A 19,227-nucleotide genomic window follows, 5' to 3' on the forward strand; every position below is an offset into this window, starting at 1 on the left:
GATGACTTTGGCAAACTGGCAATTTGATTTTTGAGATTTTGTGCCCTACTGTATTTAGTCAGTTGTAACTGCATTGCCATTTATATCAATCTTTTGATTTTACGTTACTGTGCCATTTTACGTTACTGAACGTCCAAGAATTGTCTCTGGTAAATCGAACTTTGCAGAACACACCAGGAAAATCTTGTAATAAAATGTACATGTGAAATAAATCACCGAACAATGGCACAAACGAAAGAGATATCGGTTTTATTTTTCCAAGAGGGCACGGTAACGAATCCTGTTATCTGATTGCTTGTTAGCACGGTCTGGATTTCCTCTCTCTACCCTCGGTCACCTTAACGCGCTCGATGTGTGTGTGGAAAAGGTCAACAATTATAAAAGTGGTTTGAGGGAAGGAGAAAAACAAAACAAGTTATTTACCTGTTATCGGGCTGTTCCGTACTGTGCAGAACTGTGACCTCGGGCTTGAAAATGCTGCCCTCAGCACAGTTTTTCACTACACGGACCTCCCAACCGGCAAATAACCGATGATCTACAATAAATGAAAGAAAAGAATTCCTCGCTGTAGAGGTGGTTTAAATATCAGATTTTAATTAATTGGTATGGATTACTCCGATTTTATGTCTCCGTAAAGTCCTTACTTGTAGTTTTTGATTAATAAATTCCCAACGCTAAAAGCATTGTTTCAAGTCAATTTGCAAACACTTTGAATTTTATCGAAAATAGTCCGCTGTGCGTCATGTATTGGATTCTCTTCTCGTCATTTGCAAATGTCGGCAGCTTATGAGACTGAACTTGAAATTTTCTTTGGAATCTAGGAAGACGACGACGAAGAACATTTCGTTGACATACCCTCGGACGAGGAAAACAACAATTACACGACGCCACAGGACCTGTCAATCCTTGGTGATGAATCTCAGGCACACCGTGTTGACACACCCAAAGACCCAGCGACTGGGACCAACTTCTGTGGGGCTCAAAGAAACCAAACATACAAGCCCCTGCCCCATCAGAGAAATCCTTTGTTTAGCGTAGCGGAGAACTCGTGTCTGTGGGAGCTGAACAGACTCTCAAGGCATTATCATCAGTCTGTGTGTCTTTTTACTCGTACTCTTTTGAAGGTAAGCTTTGGTTTGGCTAAATTCTGTTACACCAAGCATGATGGAGCTAACTTCATGTCTTCATGCACTATTTCTCCTTCGCCCGTAATCTGTCCCAGTCCGTCCGAGTCCGTCCGAGTCCGTCCTAGTCCTTACCTATCCTAACCCACAGTGTTATTCTTTTCTGGTGCATTGTTACCTTATTGGTGTCTTCTGTTGTTAAAAAGAAAAAAGAAAAGAAAAGAAAAACCTGTTACTCTACGCTGTCTTACTTCGATTTGATAGTAATTTCCTAATAAATAGATAGGTAAGGACGGCGCGTGCATTGTGGTACCGAGTCGTAACTTCTTTAAATTGAGCCAGCTGGTTGGAAGCGTCGTTATGGAGAGGCACGGTGGCCTCATGGTTAGTGCGCTCGTCTCCGGATCGAGCGGTCCGGGTTCGAGCCCAGGCCGAGGACACTACGTTGTGTTCTTGGATAAGACACGTTACTTTCACAGTGCCTGTCTACACCCAGGTGTATAAATGGGTACCGGCGAACTTAACGCTGGGGGTAACCTTGCGATGGACTAGCATCCCATCCAGGGAAGAGAAGAAATACTCCTAGTCGCTTCATGCTACATAAATTAGAATAAGCTCTGACCTTATGGCTACTTGGCTCGTATGCAGACTTTACCCTATGTGGCTCTTATTAGGGGACTTTACCGTGTTTCGATCTTTTGCATATTCTAGTATAACGTGGAGACGATTTGTGAAATGAAGGGGTGATCATCGCAGTTGAAATCGCAATTTACGCAATTGCAAATTAAGCTTCCCAAAAAGATTTCAAGCGTCAGCAGGTTTGAACCCGTGGCCTCTGCGTTTAACGTTGCTGTGATCTTAACCAACTGAGCTATGAGACCCATACATTGGGAGCAGGACAATTGTGCTTTAGAAGATTTGTATTCACCAGTGAACTGTAGTTGCTTGCTCTTCAGTCTTTAAACCATCAGTGTCTTCTTGTCATGTCTGTGGCGGGTTATGTCGCAAAGCAATGATTTCCAAATTCTCTTTTTTTTTCTCTTTTGTTCCTCTATTTTACTAGGGCGAGGACATTGAGTACAAAGGAGACCCTTTGCAAGATTTCACCCTTATTAAGTATACGTTTTTGCGCAATAAAATTCCTTTAATTCTAAACGAGATTCCTGATGTAAAGCAGAACAATTATGCAACAAGTCATTTCTTAAAATATAGACTGGAGTAGTTATTGAATTGTTATTTAACTTGTAATTGTTATTGAAAGGGAAAGTCATATATCATAACAATGTTTTTTTGCAATCTTCTATGTCCAACTTCGTCAAGACAGAGCACATAATATGTTGGAAGACGTTTATATCAGGTTTTCTCTCGTAAAGAATGTTTAAGAGTTGTCCCAAAACAATGCAACGGCGGCAACCATTTTAGGCCTCGTCCACACTACGCCGGGGGAATTTGAAAGCGAAGGTTTCAGTTTGAAAACGCGTCAAATGTTTTCCGTGCACACTACGCTGGGGGAATTTGAAAACGAAGGTTTTACTCTGAAAACGCATCAAATGTTTTCCGTCCACACTACGCTGGGGGAATTTGAAAACGAGGGTTTCACTCTGAAAACGCGTCAAATGTTTTCCGTCGACCCTACGCCGGGGGAATTTAAAAACCAACAATGACAAGCAGTCATTTTGGATTTGTGTTTGACGAAAACTCAGTCGGGGAAATCCCATGATTATCGTGACGTCGTCGTTTTCGAAAAGCTTCGTTTTCAAAATGTTTTCTGCCCACACTGAAACGCAAGCCGGCGTTTTCAAATTCCTCCGGTCTGAAGAGCGTTTTCTTAAAGCTCCACTTTCGTGACGGATTAGTGTGGACGGTAGGCCTAACCGTAGAAATAAAGCTCCGTTTTCAAATTCCTCCGGTTTGAACAGCGTTTTGAAAAGCTCTGTTTTCGCGACGGATTAGTGTGGACGGTAGGCCTAACCGTAGAAATAAAGCTCCGTTTTCAAATTCCTCCGGTTTGAACAGCGTTTTGAAAAGCTCCTTTTTCGTGACGGATTAGTGTGGACGGTAGGCCTAACCGTAGAAATAATGCTCCGTTTTCAAATTCCTCCGGTTTGAACAGCGTTTTGAAAAGCTCCTTTTTCGTGACGGATTAGTGTGGACGGTAGGCCTAACCGTAGAAATAAAGCTCCGTTTTCAAATTCCTCCGGTTTGAACAGCGTTTTGAAAAGCTCCGTTTTCGTGACGGATTAGTGTGGACGGTAGGCCTAACCGTAGAAATAATGCTCCGTTTTCAAATTCCTCCGGTTTGAACAGCGTTTTGAAAAGCTCCTTTTTCGTGACGGATTAGTGTGGACGGTAGGCCCAACCGTAGAAATAATGCTCCGTTTTCAAATTCCTCCGGCGTAGTGTGGACGGAGCCTGAGAGTTGTTCCAAAACAAAAAAACGTGCACGGCTGCTGGGCTACGTGAGAGGAAACGCTCTGAAGCCGTTGGATAAGATAGACACAAGACACTGTTTCATTCTTTGTTCGGATTGTTTATCAGTACCGAGTTTCTGACGTGTGAATATTAAATGCGTCTTTGCAGGTTTCTGGACAGATTTGTGTATAAAAATTCGAAGAGGAACTTGGAGCGAGGTGACTGCCGCTACATAGCTACTAAACTTTTGGTTGTTGGTACAATGTCAAACCAGATTTTTCAGATTATCTTGTTTTTACTCGCATAACTTGTTTCTGCTTCCTTAGATCATGGAGGTTCACTTACGCAGCCGAAAACGTCATCAAGGAGGCTGGCCGAGGAGCCTGGTGAGATCGAAAAAAGGCGGGAAAGTACTCATTTTCTATCTGATCGTTGACCGTCTAAATTTTTTCAATTTAAGATATCATTATCAAATTCGGTGTTGACACTGTTTCCAAATTATGTCTTTCATAAGAACATGAGTTTAAACATGTGAGTAAGGCTTATTTTCGTATGAAGTCCTTACGCCTAGCCTCATCTTGAAACTGAGTTAAAAAGCAATGAGGCTCGAATTGTCAGAATATTACGTCATCATGACGTATCCTTTTGTTACTTAGCAACAAGTCCTATTAAAACTGCTGTCTCAATCATCTCATGAAGTACGCTAAAAATTATGGCTTTTATGCCATGAAATTAGTTGACTTTGTTCATTCACTTTGCAGTGAATACTAAAGCATTGCTGTTGAAGAAGGAAGAAGACATTCGAGAAAATGAACTGTTCTTTCAGTAGTATTAATAGAAAAGAACTAATAATCCGTAGAGACATTTGTTAGTACAACAAGAAAGTATCCTCTATTTAATGTCTTGCTCAACTCTCGCCACTTGTCTGCTTGATATATTACGTTGGAACTGTAAGGAGAAAGTAGACTTTGATCGTTCTTGGGTGAACGGATGAAACTGAAAAGCTAACTTAATCAGCTTACAGCTCATGGATATTCCTTTGCTGTATCTTCATGTTAAATTCTTTCTCTACCAATTGTGAGTTCTTTTTGTTTTGTTATTGTTGTTGTTGTTGTTGTTCTTTTTCATTATTTGCCTGCATAGCAAGCGTTCCCGTACGAAGAGCTTTTCCGCATTCTGGCCGCGCGTAAATTGGAGCGAGAGCAAAAATTCGACCAAGCAGGGGTGGGGCTACCCGGGCTATTTCATCATAAAAGACTTATATTTTCCTGTCAAGTTCATAACCTACAAGCCACTTTGCTCCATCAGGTCATTCCTCTACTTGGGAGACATTATTACTCACGCGAGTCCTCGTTCTTTCTCCTACGAGAGAGGAAGACGGGGAACCCTGGGAACTAATATCCGGGAAAAGTTGAGAGCGGCAAGAAAGGTGTTTTTTGCCTATAATACGGACCTTGGTACCCAGTCAAGGTTCCTCGTTTCTCGTTCTTCATACTTATTATCAATTTAACTCTCAGGTATTTCAAACAGAAAGCAGAAAAAGAAAATAAACGGAAGAAGAAAATTAACGATTCTGTCGATGAAACGTCAGAAATGGCTTCGAATTTTGGTACGATTTTGTTTTTGTCACTAGACTCCAGGATTATGCCATTGTCTTTACAAGACTTCTGTGTTTTGACTTCAGTTGATCTGCTCTTGTGACAGACAACATCCAAGAAGAGCGATCCAGCGTGGGGTTCAACTTCGCTAGGTAGGAAATTCTGATATCTGTTGTTTAGAGGGAACCCTAGGCAAGAATTCAAATGGTTTCCCATTCTTATTGTCCAATCAAAACTAATTACGTCAGCTGTTACGTCACAAAGCTTACAAATCTCCCGCCAAAAACTCTGGCTCGGTCGATTCTTAGCTGGGACTGGGTAGTAGGAAAAGTAGAGTCATCGGTGATACATTTTTCTGTTTGCTTCCCAGTGGGTTAAAGAGCTCTAAAGAGCGTGGTACAAGTAAAAACAAACACACAGCTAGTGATGAAGAGGATGAAGGCGATGACGATCGAAAAACAGAGCGCGGACGAGACTGACAGCGAAGAGAAGACATAGCGGAAAAAGGGCAAAATTGGTCGGAAGAGGGTACGAAGTGATTGTGTGCCGGTTATAAACACTAAGTTATAAATCAAATTTTAGTTAGTATTACTTTTATCCCGTTCACACCGACATGTTAAACATGTTTAAAAGTGGTTTAACTAAACAAGGTTAAAAAGTAGTTGTGCATACCCCACAAGGGAAAACTTGTGTGATTAAAATGTTAGCAAGGTAGTTTGAAATTTGTCTTCTCAAAATGACTGCAAAGCATAATGACTAATCAATAAATTGGAAAAACCTAAACCTGATTTAGTTAAACCAGTTTAGTTAGTTTGAATGGGGCATTAGACTATGGGCAGAATGGCAATATGATCGGCTCTGTAAGAACATATTGACGGCGAGAATTAGGCAAGTCGAGCTCGTGTTTTCTTGAATGGGTGCTATCTATAAAAGTCAAATACCATACTTTTTAGGCCTTGATTCCTTCCCTCGTGCCTAGTTCTTAGTCTTTACTTTGTATCTTTGTATTTACTTTTTTGTATTACTACTCTTGCCAGAGTTTGATTACGAAGCCATGGATCTTTCATCCAACGACGAAGAAGAAACGGGTTTGTAATTTTCTTTTAGCAAGTATCAAATTTTACTTATTATTTACTTGTGATTATTACTGATTTATTGTCGAAGCAAGATTAATGATTTTCCACTGTAAATATATCCCACCATCGTTGTCTCGTTTTCAGAGGAACCAGTCACTTCACAAGGCAAAAAAAGAAAACCGACAGAAAAAGATTACGAAAAGGTATGCGTGTAACATCCCGCGGGCTGCTGCGATCTTTGCCTTTGTTATTTGTGGAAATAAACTGTTGATGCTACTGTTCACCGATTGCAGTTGTTAAGTTCGTTTGAAGGCCGAAACCAGTGAAGCAAGTGTTCGATCTGAAAGTTGGAGCGAGAGCAAAATATCGACGGAGTCAGGGGTAATGGGGCGACCGAATCCGCCTCTCCGTCGATTAGTTGATCTCGTCCCAAATATTCACGCAGCCAGCTTGCGAGAAATCGTACGGGAACGCTTGCTACGCGAGCTATTCAAAGCCTTGCTTGCAGTCTTGTCAGACTTGTCAGGAGTGAGGCGACTCTAGAGATGTGTGTGACGTGACGCGTCACAAGAGCAGCTTGTTAACAGCGCTCTTGGACTATTATTTTTAGTCCAATTCTTGCTTTTATTGCTGTATTTTCCAGGCTTTGCTCGAAAACTTGAGCTCTGATGAATTTTCCGACGACGAAGAAAGCCAGAGAACGAAAAAGAAATCCAAAAAAGGACAAGTGGAAGAGTAAAATATATTTCATCTCGTTTGTTTGTTTGTTTGTTTGTTTGTTTGTTTTGCCATTTTGTGATTCAAATCGTTTATTTCTGTAACATATCTTTGTTTCTCTTCTTGGTTTTCTTCAGAAGTGATGTGTCATCGATGTTTGCATCGGCTGAAGAGGTACAATATTTTTCTTACATTATACTTTTTACCTTATGTATGCTGGCTTCCCCATTGCGTGTCGTGACAATCAAATTTCCTAAGTTTTATGCAGCCATGACTAAACAAAAAATACCGTTTCTTACTTTCAAATACCCTAATCCACATGCGAAAGAAAAGTTTGTGTTTCGGGAACAAATGCTGCTTTCAATTAAAAGAATTATTGCTTCGGTAACAATCGTTTCTCGTAGTGAAGTAACACTATGACTTGATCTCAGTGACCAATGTGCCGGCGTCCTGGTAACGCATCTTCCTACCTTTCCGCGTCGCAATCACAGCGTGTCTTGCTCTGCTTGAAAAGCAAAATGTAGGAGCAAATACAAAAAACCATTGAAGGATGAACACCTAGAAAAACAAAAACTTGATAGATTTAGTTGTCTTTTTAATTGCTCTCTTTTAATCTTGCTTGTTTTGAAATTACCAGTTCGCTCATCTGCTGGAAAATTCCAAGGCGTCACGTGGTGGAAGCTCTGACGTCAAGAGAGAGGGCGCCAGCGACAACCAACTAAAATGGGAAGAGAAAAAGGCAGGAAGAAACTGGAGAAAACAGAGAGGAGACTGGGGTCGGGGAGAGGTGGAAAGAAAGGACCTGGTATAAAAACCAAGTCTAACCCGAGAAACAAATCCAAATCGCGAGGGAGAGGTGTGAAAGGACAAAGATAGGCGATGTTAAAATGACACTTGAAGTATAATTTATTAAATATCGGAAATGAGTCCTTTCACGGTGGAAACCGACAGTTATAAATGGAATATTACAACCTAAGAATGATGTTTGATAGCTAGAATATCTATGTTGAACTCTGATGTTTGATGTTATTTAATAACCTTTTTGGCGTCAGAAACTCAATGTGAAAAACGGCCTTGCAAATACAACTAGCAAATGGCAAAGATTTGACTCCAACTAATTGGAACATCAGCAAATAACCAAAATTGGTTAATCTCTTCTGTGAAATCAAGTGCTAGACTACTGTTTGGCTAAACATTTGAAGGTCTTGTGGTACTTCTTGATTCTCGGTGTATCATATCAGCTCCTCTGGCACATCTGGTATCTATCGGACACAAAAAATATCCCAGTCTTTTGTATGACTGTGCATTTTACTCTTGTACTATATATGAGCTCGTACTGGCTGGCTTGTAGCTGATTACCGCTCGGAAAAAAAGTTCAGGAATCTCGGTAGAAAACTCGGAATAAACCTCGATAGAACACTTGGTTGAAAATTCATAGAAAACTCGCAAGAAAACTTATAGAAATGCTGAAGGAACAGCCGCCAGAAGCTCGTCTTGCGCATTTTCCTTCTTTATACTCCACTCGTGTTTCTATTACTTGATAAAAAACACAGAAAATGCTTCCTCTCTAGTTTTTTTTCCTTAATTAAGTAGAGCAGAGTGTCATTTGTTACCGTGACTGTAATGTCCACACGATCGTTGGCCAGTTTCTGTCCTCTGTACATCTCCTGCATGTTGTACTCTAGAGAGGCGAGCAGCGTGAAGTATTCGTTGATCATCAATCGTTCTCTGGAAGGCCAGTCAGAGGCATTTAGTGCACTCATAGTAATAGAGGGGAATGGTTATGAAACCCGGCAAACATCAAAGGAGCAAACAAAGACGCCAAGATTTATGTTGGAAGGTCCACGACCGTGCACAATCTTTTGTTTTCCACTCTTACACCATGCATGAATTACGCAACCAAAACGTTGCTGTTAGTTAATTCTCAGTCAGAGGTAAACAACTATTGTGTTTTTGTCACTGTTTTGTGCACGGTCAAGGCCAAAAAAGAGAACAAAAACATATAACAAAGAACTTGTTGGTTTTAATAATCATTCCCCTCTATTAACTATGGCGCACTGTGTTATGATTTGAAGCACTTCGTATTTAATAAACACCAAAACTCTTTTATTATTGTACCTGGCAGTGAATTTTTTTTTCAGGGTAGTAGTCCTCTACTCTTTTGACAATCCTGATTTCTGTATCTTTTTCGTCTTCATCCACTATAGAAAGGAGAATGAACAAGCACAAAAAAAAAAACAATGAATTAGTGTACGGGTGAAATAATCTTGATAGCTGTCTACAATGACTTTTCCTTTACTTGAACTATTGTTGTTCGCTTGTACGCGAGGGGATGAAGATGGGCAAGAATGGACAAGAGATGTTTGGTTAATAGCAGATTTGCACGATAGCGTCATTTGACTACTCCTCGTTTTTTGTGAAAAGTGAGCTGATCAACAGGAAACGAGCGTGGGACCAAGAAAAAGTCTGAGTGCCCGACAGGAATCGAACCCATGACCTCCCGAACACCGCGCGGGCGCTCTATCCACTGAGCTACGAGAACTCATGGAGAGCAAGGCCATTTAACTAACTCGTTTTTTCTTTATTATTTAAATTTTGAAGCCCCAGCGCGGTTTTAATAACGATGAACATTAGAAACAGAGAAAGTGAAGTATTACTAGTGTTCTGGTAGTTATCATCAAATCACACCATCATGCAAATCTTATGTTGGGTTAAAAAATAAACTATATATATTCATTTTTTTAAAATGTAAGAAGAAAAAAATTATATCAAAGCAGGGCAATGACAGTAGCGGAAAATAACTCTCCAATAGGCCTTTTTTTCATTCTATATTGCTTTTACAATTATGTATTATATCAAACACGAGAGACAGTATTTCATCGGGATATCCAAACACTGAGAAGAGAGTTGAAAATACGACGCGCAGCGGAGTATTTTAGACGAAATTCGAGGTGTTTGGATATCCGATGAAACACCGTCTGTCTCGAGTGTTTGATGTATCTTCTTAATCGAAACAGCAAAAACTAAGGAGTAAACGGGGAAGTAAAATCGCGGTCAAAATCTATATTAATTAAGACCGGGTATCTGAGCCTCCTTTACGGTTGTGTTCTTTTTTGTTTTAAATAATGAATTATTAATGAGTTTGAGAAGTATCTATCATTATCGTTCTGTAAGGCAAGCATTTAACTTAAAGTTAAGTCATGACCGCTGAAGGGGGTCGCTTACTTCAGGCATTTCTGTTTGTTTATAGACTCGTCATCACTTTGATTTTAAAGCCTGTTTGTAAGAATATTTATTATATGTTGAATATAAAAGTGATGGAAGTAATAAAGTTGAAGTTGAATATCAATGCATGTGTAAGAAAGTAGACTCCAAAATGCACTTGAATAAGTTTTTTTTTTTTTTCTGATCCAGGGGTGTTTCAACTTGTGTAACATTTCCTGTACCTGCTGCCGTTTGCGAACTTTTTTGTTTTCATTTTATTTCTCGACTCTAGACTATTTTTGACTGTTGTCTCATACACTTGAGTCGTCAAACAGCGCGTCTCTCAGCAAGTTGACAAAAGAGTTTCGTGGCAAATAATAGGGACTTTAAGCAAAGACAACGCGGACGGCCACGGGAACGCCATAAGATCAGGGAAAAGCCAAAAGGTCCACTGCGCATGACTGGCGGGAAACAAGTTGACGTTCTGCGTTCGGGCCCGACGTGAGTGAAGCTCATTTCGCGTTGTCTGAAAACGTGAGTTTTCGCTTTCGTTTCCTCTGCTGTGTCAACGCTAAATAACCCGTGTTAGTAATTTCGAGGAACTTTAATGCTTGTTTTCTCTTGTTATGTGAGATATTTCATTTTAAAGAAACGTCGGGAAATCTGAAGCGAACTCAAGCCAGTCGGCGAACATGTGAGTACCGTGAAATATCTTTTTGAAAGCTAATGTAAATATAGACAACTTACATGAATTTCAATCGAAATTTTTCCTTTCGAGGAGTACTCAAATGTCAAATGGCTCATGATGGTGAAATTCTAACACATTTAAAAGGGTAGACACCATTAAAACTTGCGTAGCTGTTTCCATTTTCAGTCGTAAGATCAGTGGTTTACTTAGATCTTTATCAGTAAGCACACTGTTTTGTCGCGCCAGTCTGATTAAACATCTGCTGATAACAAGTTCGTTTACTTCATTGTACAACTCAGCGAGAAGGGGCAAGTTGCGTTTGTGGAAGCGAAATTCAGACCGGCACTCGTCGTCTTCAAACCATCGAAGTTAAAATCAGGAAAGGAATCATAAGGTTGGTCGAGATCATTCGACCGGTTTAAATCGTACAAGAGTAGAAGTTCGTGATCGTTTAACACACCTTCATCGTGGATTATGAAGAGTTGATTGCGAACTTCTTTCAATAAAGTGATCCTAGTTCATCCTGATAAACAGAGGACGAATATCGATAATGTCAATAAGCTTTCAGTGCGGAAACCGCGGTTTCCGACGGTGCTGTTTAATGTTTGTGAATTCCCGCCACAACGGCGTTCTCTCCCCAGCCTTCTCACAGGTTTCGACGTCCCCGTCGCCGTCCGCGTTCTCGCTGCTTAAAGTCCCTAATGGAAGCGGACAACACCAAGTGGCTTGACTACGAGTAGTCCCTCTTTCACTTCGTCCGTCGTGCGTGACGCGAAAGAAAACCGCGAGGCTGTTTTCCTGAACATTTTATACAAGTCTTTAAAAAGTGACCCTTCTCTTCATCGTGAGCAATAATCCTATTGTATCTTTAGTAGTTTGCCTCTACATTTTAACTGTACAGGTAGTTTGCTTCGTCAGGCGGTAGGAAACTCGACACTAATGGTGTGATTTTGAAGAAGTGAAAATGATGAACGATTCCAAGACAGACAAAAATGGATTGCTATTTAGGTGAACTTTAAAACCCCTTGCTTGCATTATTGCGACTAAGAATTCCTTTCAGAAAGTACTCTCTAGTTAACAATTAGATTATGAGCTCGAGATTTCTATCGCGTGATAGTTGACGAGGGCGCAGCTCGAGTCAACTATCACTCATAAAAATCCAGACCGAATAATCTAATTGTTTTAGTATAAATCTACTAGGCGTTCAAAACTTTATCTAAATTCTCTTATTAGACACTTCGAAAACGCAAAGAAGCAGCCGTCATTTTGTTGACAAGCACACACTGCCACGCTACTCACTATGTACAACAGAATAGATAGTGAGTAGCGAGGCGAATAAGAGAGCGGCATTCGTGAAAGAACGCTAGTAGATTTATACTAATTTTCAATACAATTTGAAACGTTTTTCTCTTAGTCATTTTTGGCTTCTTTTATTTCTTTGTTTACAAGTGCATATGTTTGTTGTTTTTAGGCGTTTGTTAAACGCATCTTACAAGGTTGCAGTTTTCAACAACCTGCGTTCATCTGTGGTACACTATTTATGATCTCCGAGGTAATATATCAGCGAAATGATCTGAGTTTCAACTCAGAGAATGTCCAGGCATTTTCTTATCCTGTTTAACGTCTCTGTTTAGTTTTCGTGGATGGCATATTTTAACTTTTCTCAGAAGGCGTAAGTTTCCCGGTGGGGTAAGAGGAGTGGGGAGGGAATTTTATTTTGGGCGGGGGAAGTACATGTAAAGTCTTCTTAACTAGACTACATGTACAAACTGAAAAAGTTTCCCCACAATTTGTAGCTTCCTGTTACAAGTTCATGTGCTCCTCTAGCTCTACTGCTCTTTTAATTTGCAGGTCTTGTTTTTTTTTCCTCTTATCTTAAGTGTTTTTTTATTATTTATTTTTTGATCAGTGTTAATAACAGACAAAGGTGAAACCAGGAATCAAGAGTCTGACACAGCAGCCGGAGGTAAGTAAAAGCAATCAGACTAGCTCTGTTTTAATAATTTCCTTTCGCAGGACCGCTTTAATCAGACCTGGAAGATTTTCAATTTTGTACTCGTTTAGCGGGTTTCTTCTACCCTTGAACAAAAGCTGGCCAGCAAAGTTTTTTGTTCGTCTTATTTGTATCTTTTTACATTTCTAACAAAAGTGAAGGTTACTAATTTGTTCCCGTGTGATTTTCTTTTTTCCAACCTCAAAAAAGTGTGCTTTAAGCGATATGCTAACGCCCGTACACCCAGGCGTTTGTGTTCGTTTTTTTAAATCGATCTCTTTTGCGTCGCATATATAGTCATTGGCATTAATAGGAAATTGCGCTCAGTCTTGTGTTTAACCTTTCGCTTGCAGTAGCGATCAAACTACATTTTCTCATTAAAATACCATCACATTATCAAGTACACAGGTGACGAGAATAAAGATAATCATCAGTTATTTGAAAGTGATATTGTCGTGACGTCGCTCCAAATTCTCAGAACTGAAGTGATGGCTGTCAGTAAGAAGAATTGACAATCTAAACTAGGGGAACTGGAATGATTAAAAGTAGTGTGATCTCGCGTTCAGTTTAAAAGATTAGTGCAAGTGGCTCGCTAAAAAAGTGATGCGAAGGTTTTCAAGATGAATTTCTAATAGAATTTCTACATGAATTTCTAATTCTAATCCGCACTTATGCGGTTTAATTCCCCCTAAAGAGAAGCAAACCGCCAGAAAGTAAAACTCGCCTAAATCAAAACCACCTCCAGGAGCCTAGAGACATCAAAATAACGCAATGCAAACATAAGGTAAGCCATTTTATTCAAATTATTTTCTACACGTAGCATTTAGAGTAATTTTCGAAGCATTCTCGTACATTGTCTTATAGACGGCTAAAATTGTAACGCAATCGCCAACAGCATAATGTCACGTATTAATCGTATTCAACGTCTGGGCCGCCTGTGGTGACACGAGACGAGGTACAAATACCCAGCCATGCGTATAAAGTTTCAAATTGCTTGATCCGCGACCGGTCGTTTCTCGCCTCACGATGTTTGCAAGACTTGTTGTTTGGTGTCTTTGTATTCAACAAGTCAGTTCCCTTGGAGGATTCAAGAAGGCTTTTCAGTCAGGAGACATCATTCTCGGTGGACTGAATGTGTTGCACCACAAGGACGCTCACGATAGATGCGGAGATTTTTTTGCCGTCGGTCTGGGTTACACGGAAGCTATGATCTTCGTGATCGAGCAAATCAACAACGATGCGTCCCTCCTTCCTAACATTACACTCGGCTTTGATATCCGCGACTACTGCGAAACCATCTCTATCGCCGTCAAAGAGACTTACGAGTTTGTGCGAGACAAAGATTTGTATCATTGGTGCTCAAGCAACAATTTCCGCGTTGATAACGAAACAACTCCCTGCTGTTGCTCGAGCAAGAATTCCAGCCCCGTTAAACTGATCATTGGACCTTACGACTCAGCCAGTGCCGTCCAGATTGGAAGCCTTCTAAGCGTGGCGAAGATTCCCATTATAAGTTTCTCTGCTACGAGCGATGAGCTAAGCTCAGCCCAATTTCGATACTTTCTGAGAACGGTACCTCCTGATGGCCAACAAGCCCGGGTGCAAGCGGATCTGTTCGAGCACTTCAAGTGGACCTATGTTGGCACCGTAGCTCTGGATGACTCCTACGGACGGTTTGGTGTGTCGGCGATACAGAATGAATCCTACAGGCGGAAAACCTTCTGCATCGCTTTCTCCGAGTTTATTCCACGGCTTCGGGCAGCCCAGAGCATAACACAGATTGTCTCTCGGATTAAACAGCAGAGCAATGTCAAAGTGGTCGTCGTGTGGATCTTCGGCGGATATGCTAAACAGTTCTTTGCAGAAGCTCTCAGACAAAAGCTATCGCAGCGAACTTGGATTCTGGGCGACGCAACGAGCACAGAGCGAAGCGACCTACTTGGCCCCTACTTTAGTCTTCTTGATGGTGCCCTCGGTGTTCAACCGCACAATCGCAGGAACGAAAGGTTTGAAAAACACTTAGCTTCTCTAACCCCGAATAAAACTCGTTTCGGTAAGAATCCGTGGTGGGCTGAGTACTGGAAACAATTTAGGAATTGCTCCGTTCAAAGTGTCTATGAAACAGACCCGAAATGTTTCGATGTTCCGTTGTCACGCAGCATGGCTAAGGAACTGTTCGATCCTTATCTTGTCTACCTCATAGACGCCCTCTATGCAGCCGCCTACGCTTTGGACAGGAGCATCAGGTGCCGTGACTCAGAAGAAAAACTTCAAGGGGGAGAGTGCGCACTAACAAAACCACTTAAGACTGGAGGGGTCGACCTTTTGCCATTCTTGAAAAATGTCAGCTTTAGAGGTCTCACTGGTGTTGTGGAATTTGACGATCACGGAGATCCAAAAGAATCGTCGTTCGAGATAGTGAACATCCAAGTGCACGGAGCGGGCGAGAAAAACAAGTTTATAGTGGGATCTTGGAACAGCAAGGAACAGCAAAGGTTGCGATTAAACGATTCCGCGATCAAGTGGGCAAACGGCAGTGTTTATACAGAAGTTCCGGCTTCAGTTTGTAGTGAGGTTTGTCTCCCCGGAACTCGGCAGGAAGTAATTGCGCCTTGTTGTTGGAAATGCGTCAAGTGCCCGGGGGACACAGTCAGCAAGGAACCTGGGTCTACCAACTGCACTGCGTGTCCTCCTAAACAGAAATCGAACGATGCCAAAACGAAATGTGTCAGCCTACCGGTGAAGAACTTACGTTTAGAGGACACGGCTGGTGTGTTGCTGTCTTGTGTGACAGTTGTAGGATATTGCCTGACCACTGCCGCGTTACTGGTATTTCTGAAGTACCGCGAGACGGCCATTGTGAAAGCTTCAAACAGGCAGCTGAGTTTCGTCCTTCTGCTCACGATCTTCCTCAGTTTCACTCTAGCACTGTTGAGCTTGGCAGAACCGACTGATTTTATTTGTCGCGTTGCACAGTTTTCCCGGTATATCATTTACTCTACGTTCGTGTCAATTCTGTGGTTAAAATCCGTGCGTATATTCGTCTTGTTTCAATTCGACGTCTCCAGAATGGCCTCGCAAAGTTACATTTCAAAAGCCAAGTATCAAGTGGCCTTAGTTGCTCTCGTCAACAGCGTGGATGTTGTGTTACTGATCGCCTGGTTCGCTTCAGACCCACCCTTTCGAAATGAAAAAATCCAACCAACTCAGTACATCTTCTACACCTGTACACCCTATGGATCTTCAGTCGGAAAAGCACTGTATTTTATGGTTTGCTCATACGTTCTGCTGCTTTCGCTGCTTTCGTCGTTTTACGCCTTCAAAGTCCGGAAACTGCCAGATAACTTCAACGAGGCTCGGTTCATCGCGTTCTCTCTGTACATCATTCTGTTGTGAGCATTATGTTATTATTCAGTGGAGTTCTCAGTGCAGGAGGGCTGGTACGTCTCGGTTATCGCCTGTACCACTACTCTAGTGGACTCGTTTGGCTTGCTCGGGTGTATGTTTGCGCCTAAAGTATTCAACATTCTGTTCCACCCAGAGAGAAACTCCAAAGAGGTGATAGGGTCGCAGATAACAGCTTACGTCTGTCAGAACGCTGGGTTGACAAACCTGAGCGGAAATATACCCACAGCGAGTGCAAGCAGTGAGAGAAATGAAACTGAGCCAAAAGAACTGTAGAAAGAAAAATAAAGAGAACATTATCCAGAACTTCAACCTAAAAGAACCTGTCCTACTTACGATGTAGTTGTTTGAACCCTTGGTTCCAGCAAGGGGGTTGCTTAGTAACGATACAAGTCGGCAAGCTGTCGTGATAAGTTCGGAGTTCCTTGCCATTTTTGATTGGACAATTGTAATCGTCAATCCTTCGGGTGCTTCTTCGACGGTTGGATAAAATCATATTTCAGATCAAATCTCTATTGGTAGATATGGTTAAATTATTTTTCTCAGTTTCAATCTTAAAGAATTCTTCAGCTCAGACTGTTCGGTAAAACACGAGGTAAAAAACGGATTGTAGTAGAAGCCGTAAAGGTCGGCACACACGAGGGGACTAATCCCTGCAACCACAGTGAAACCTGTATTAAGCGGACCCCATATCAAGCGGACACCAGCTTGAGTACCAAAATTTTCTCCCTACATTTACTGTAAAGTAAACCTGCATTCAGCGAACACCTTCGTTAAGCAGAGGCGGAAACCAATATTAAGCCATTCTTTTGCATAAAACCTGCAATAAGCGGACACTTCAAGGGCTTTTTATCTCTAAAGGTTTAGCTGAGACTTCTTTAACATTGTTCAGTGATGTCAATTAAAGCTAAGTAGATTATTTCAGATTGATGCATTGATCGACTGGACATTGTACTATGCTAGTCTTTGATCTTACACTGTGTTACAAAAGAGTTAATAGTTAACTATTTTTGCACAACATATTAGAACCTGTTTTGAGCGGACACCCTGTATTAAACGGACACTAGTAATGTTCCCAAAGGTGTCTGCTTAATACAGGTTTCACTGTAGTCCCCTGAAGACTTTTCACGAAGGGACTGGTCGCAGGGACTTGTCTCACGAACAGTTCACGCGAAGCGTTTTGAGGAACAAGCCGCGGGGACTTGTCCCAAAATTTCAAACTGGTTTGAATTCGTGGGGCCAGTCGCAGAGACCAAATTTTAGTCCCTGCGACTAGACTTTGCGGCAAAAATGGCTAGTTCACCCGATGGGACTTGTCCCCGCGACTTGTTGCAGGGAATAGTCACCACGTGTGTGACGACATTAACAGCTTACCGACTTTTTGATAGTTTTTTTTTTTTAACCAAATATATTGTTTTTGAGTGAGATCATTCAGTGTTCGTGGATATGTAATTTAAAGCGTTAACTTTCTGGTTTTTTTTTTTTCGTTGTTGTTGTTGTTGTTGTGAATTTACAATAACCTTTTGCCGGGATGACTTTGGCAAACTAGCAATTTGATTTTTGAGTTTTAGTGCCCTATTGTATTTAGTCAGTTGTAACTGCATTACCATTTATATCACTAGCTATCCGGCCTATATGAGAAACATGTTCTCGTTCCGTTCTACTTCATACAACATGCGTGGAAACTATATACTGGAAATGCCCAAACCTAAAACTACAACTTTTGTTCTCCACTCCACTGGCAACAAAAAAATGGAGTTCTCTACCCAATTTTATAAGGTTATGTAACTTCTCAGACTTCAAAAAGCACATCAGTAAAACCAATTCATAAAACATGTAAATGACAATTTTATAATTAGTTAACATAAGTCAATTGTAAATATGTAAATAGCAATTTCTATTTTAATTTTTCGTTATCAAATATTTTGTTACTCGGAAATATTAGCTTGTCAAGCTACTCTGAAATTCGAGCTTAAATAAAGTTTATGTCTGTCTGTCTGTCTGTCTGTCTGTATGTAATCTTTTGATTTTACGTTACTGTGCCATTTTACGTTACTGAACTTCCAAGAATTGTCTCTAGGAAATCGAACTTTGCAGAACACACCAGGAAAATCTTGTAATAAAATGTACACGTGAAATAAATCACCGAACAATGGCACAAACGAAAGAGATATCGTTTTTTTTTTTTCCAAGAGGGCGCGGTAACGAATCCTGTTATCTGATTGCTTGTTAGCGCAGTCCGGATTTCCTCTCTCTACCCTCGGTCACATTCACGCGCTCGATGTGTGTGTGGAAAAGGTCAACAATTACAAAAGTGGTTTAAGGAAAGGAGAAAAACAAAACAAGTTATTTACCTGCTATCGGGTTGTTCCGTATTGTGAAGAACTGTGACCTCGGGCTTGAAAATGCTGCCCTCGGCACAGTTTTCACTATACGGACCTCCTAACTGGCAAATAATCGATAATCTACAATAAATGAAAGAAAAGAATTCCTCGCTGTAGCGGTGGTTTAAAGATCAGATTTTAATTAATTGGTATGGATTACTCTAATTTTATGTCTCCGTAAAGTCCTTACTTGTAGTTTTTGATTAATAAATTCCCAACGCTAAGAACATTGTTTCATGTCAATTTGCAAACACTTTGAATTTTATCGAAAATAGTCCGCTGTGCGTCATGTATTGGATTCTCTTCTCGTCATTTGCAAGTGTCGGCAGCTTATGAGACTGAACTTGAAATTTTCTTTGCAATCTACGAAGACGACGACGAAGAGCATTTCGTTGACATACCCTCGGACGAGGAAAACAACAATTACACGACACCACAGGACCTCTCAACCCATGGCGATGAATCTCAGGCACACCGTGTTGAGACACCCAAAGACCGAGCCAGCTGGTTGGAAGCATCGTTATGGAGAGGCACGGTGGCCTCATGGTTAGTGCGCTCGTCTCCGGATCGAGCGGTCCGGGTTCGAGCCCAGGCCGAGGACACTACGTTGTGTTCTTGGACAAGAC

General features: G+C 41.1%; 1 protein-coding gene and 1 pseudogene across 2 annotated transcripts; both read left to right on the forward strand.

The window, feature by feature from the left end:
- The first annotated feature begins 4,360 nt into the window (after positions 1-4,360).
- Positions 4,361-8,185, forward strand: LOC145484297 (uncharacterized). Of its 2 annotated transcripts, XM_081462940.1 has the most exons (6): positions 4,361-5,662; positions 6,172-6,222; positions 6,355-6,413; positions 6,854-6,945; positions 7,065-7,101; positions 7,565-8,185. In XM_081462940.1, exons 2-6 carry the CDS (start codon positions 6,189-6,191, stop codon positions 7,736-7,738), a joined length of 396 nt encoding a protein of 131 aa, XP_081319066.1. In that variant the 5' UTR covers positions 4,361-5,662; positions 6,172-6,188; the 3' UTR covers positions 7,739-8,185. The 2 variants fall into 2 exon arrangements, with proteins under 2 accessions (XP_081319066.1, XP_081319067.1); XM_081462941.1 differs by lacking the exon at positions 4,361-5,662 and having other exon boundaries at positions 5,863-6,222.
- Positions 8,186-13,499: 5,314 nt separating this feature from the next.
- On the forward strand, positions 13,500-17,945 carry LOC145484212 (extracellular calcium-sensing receptor-like; annotated as a pseudogene).
- Positions 17,946-19,227: the final 1,282 nt, after the last annotated feature.

Source organism: Orbicella franksi, chromosome 4 (assembly GCF_964199315.1).
Source record: "Orbicella franksi chromosome 4, jaOrbFran1.1, whole genome shotgun sequence".
Taxonomy (NCBI): domain Eukaryota; kingdom Metazoa; phylum Cnidaria; class Anthozoa; order Scleractinia; family Merulinidae; genus Orbicella; species Orbicella franksi.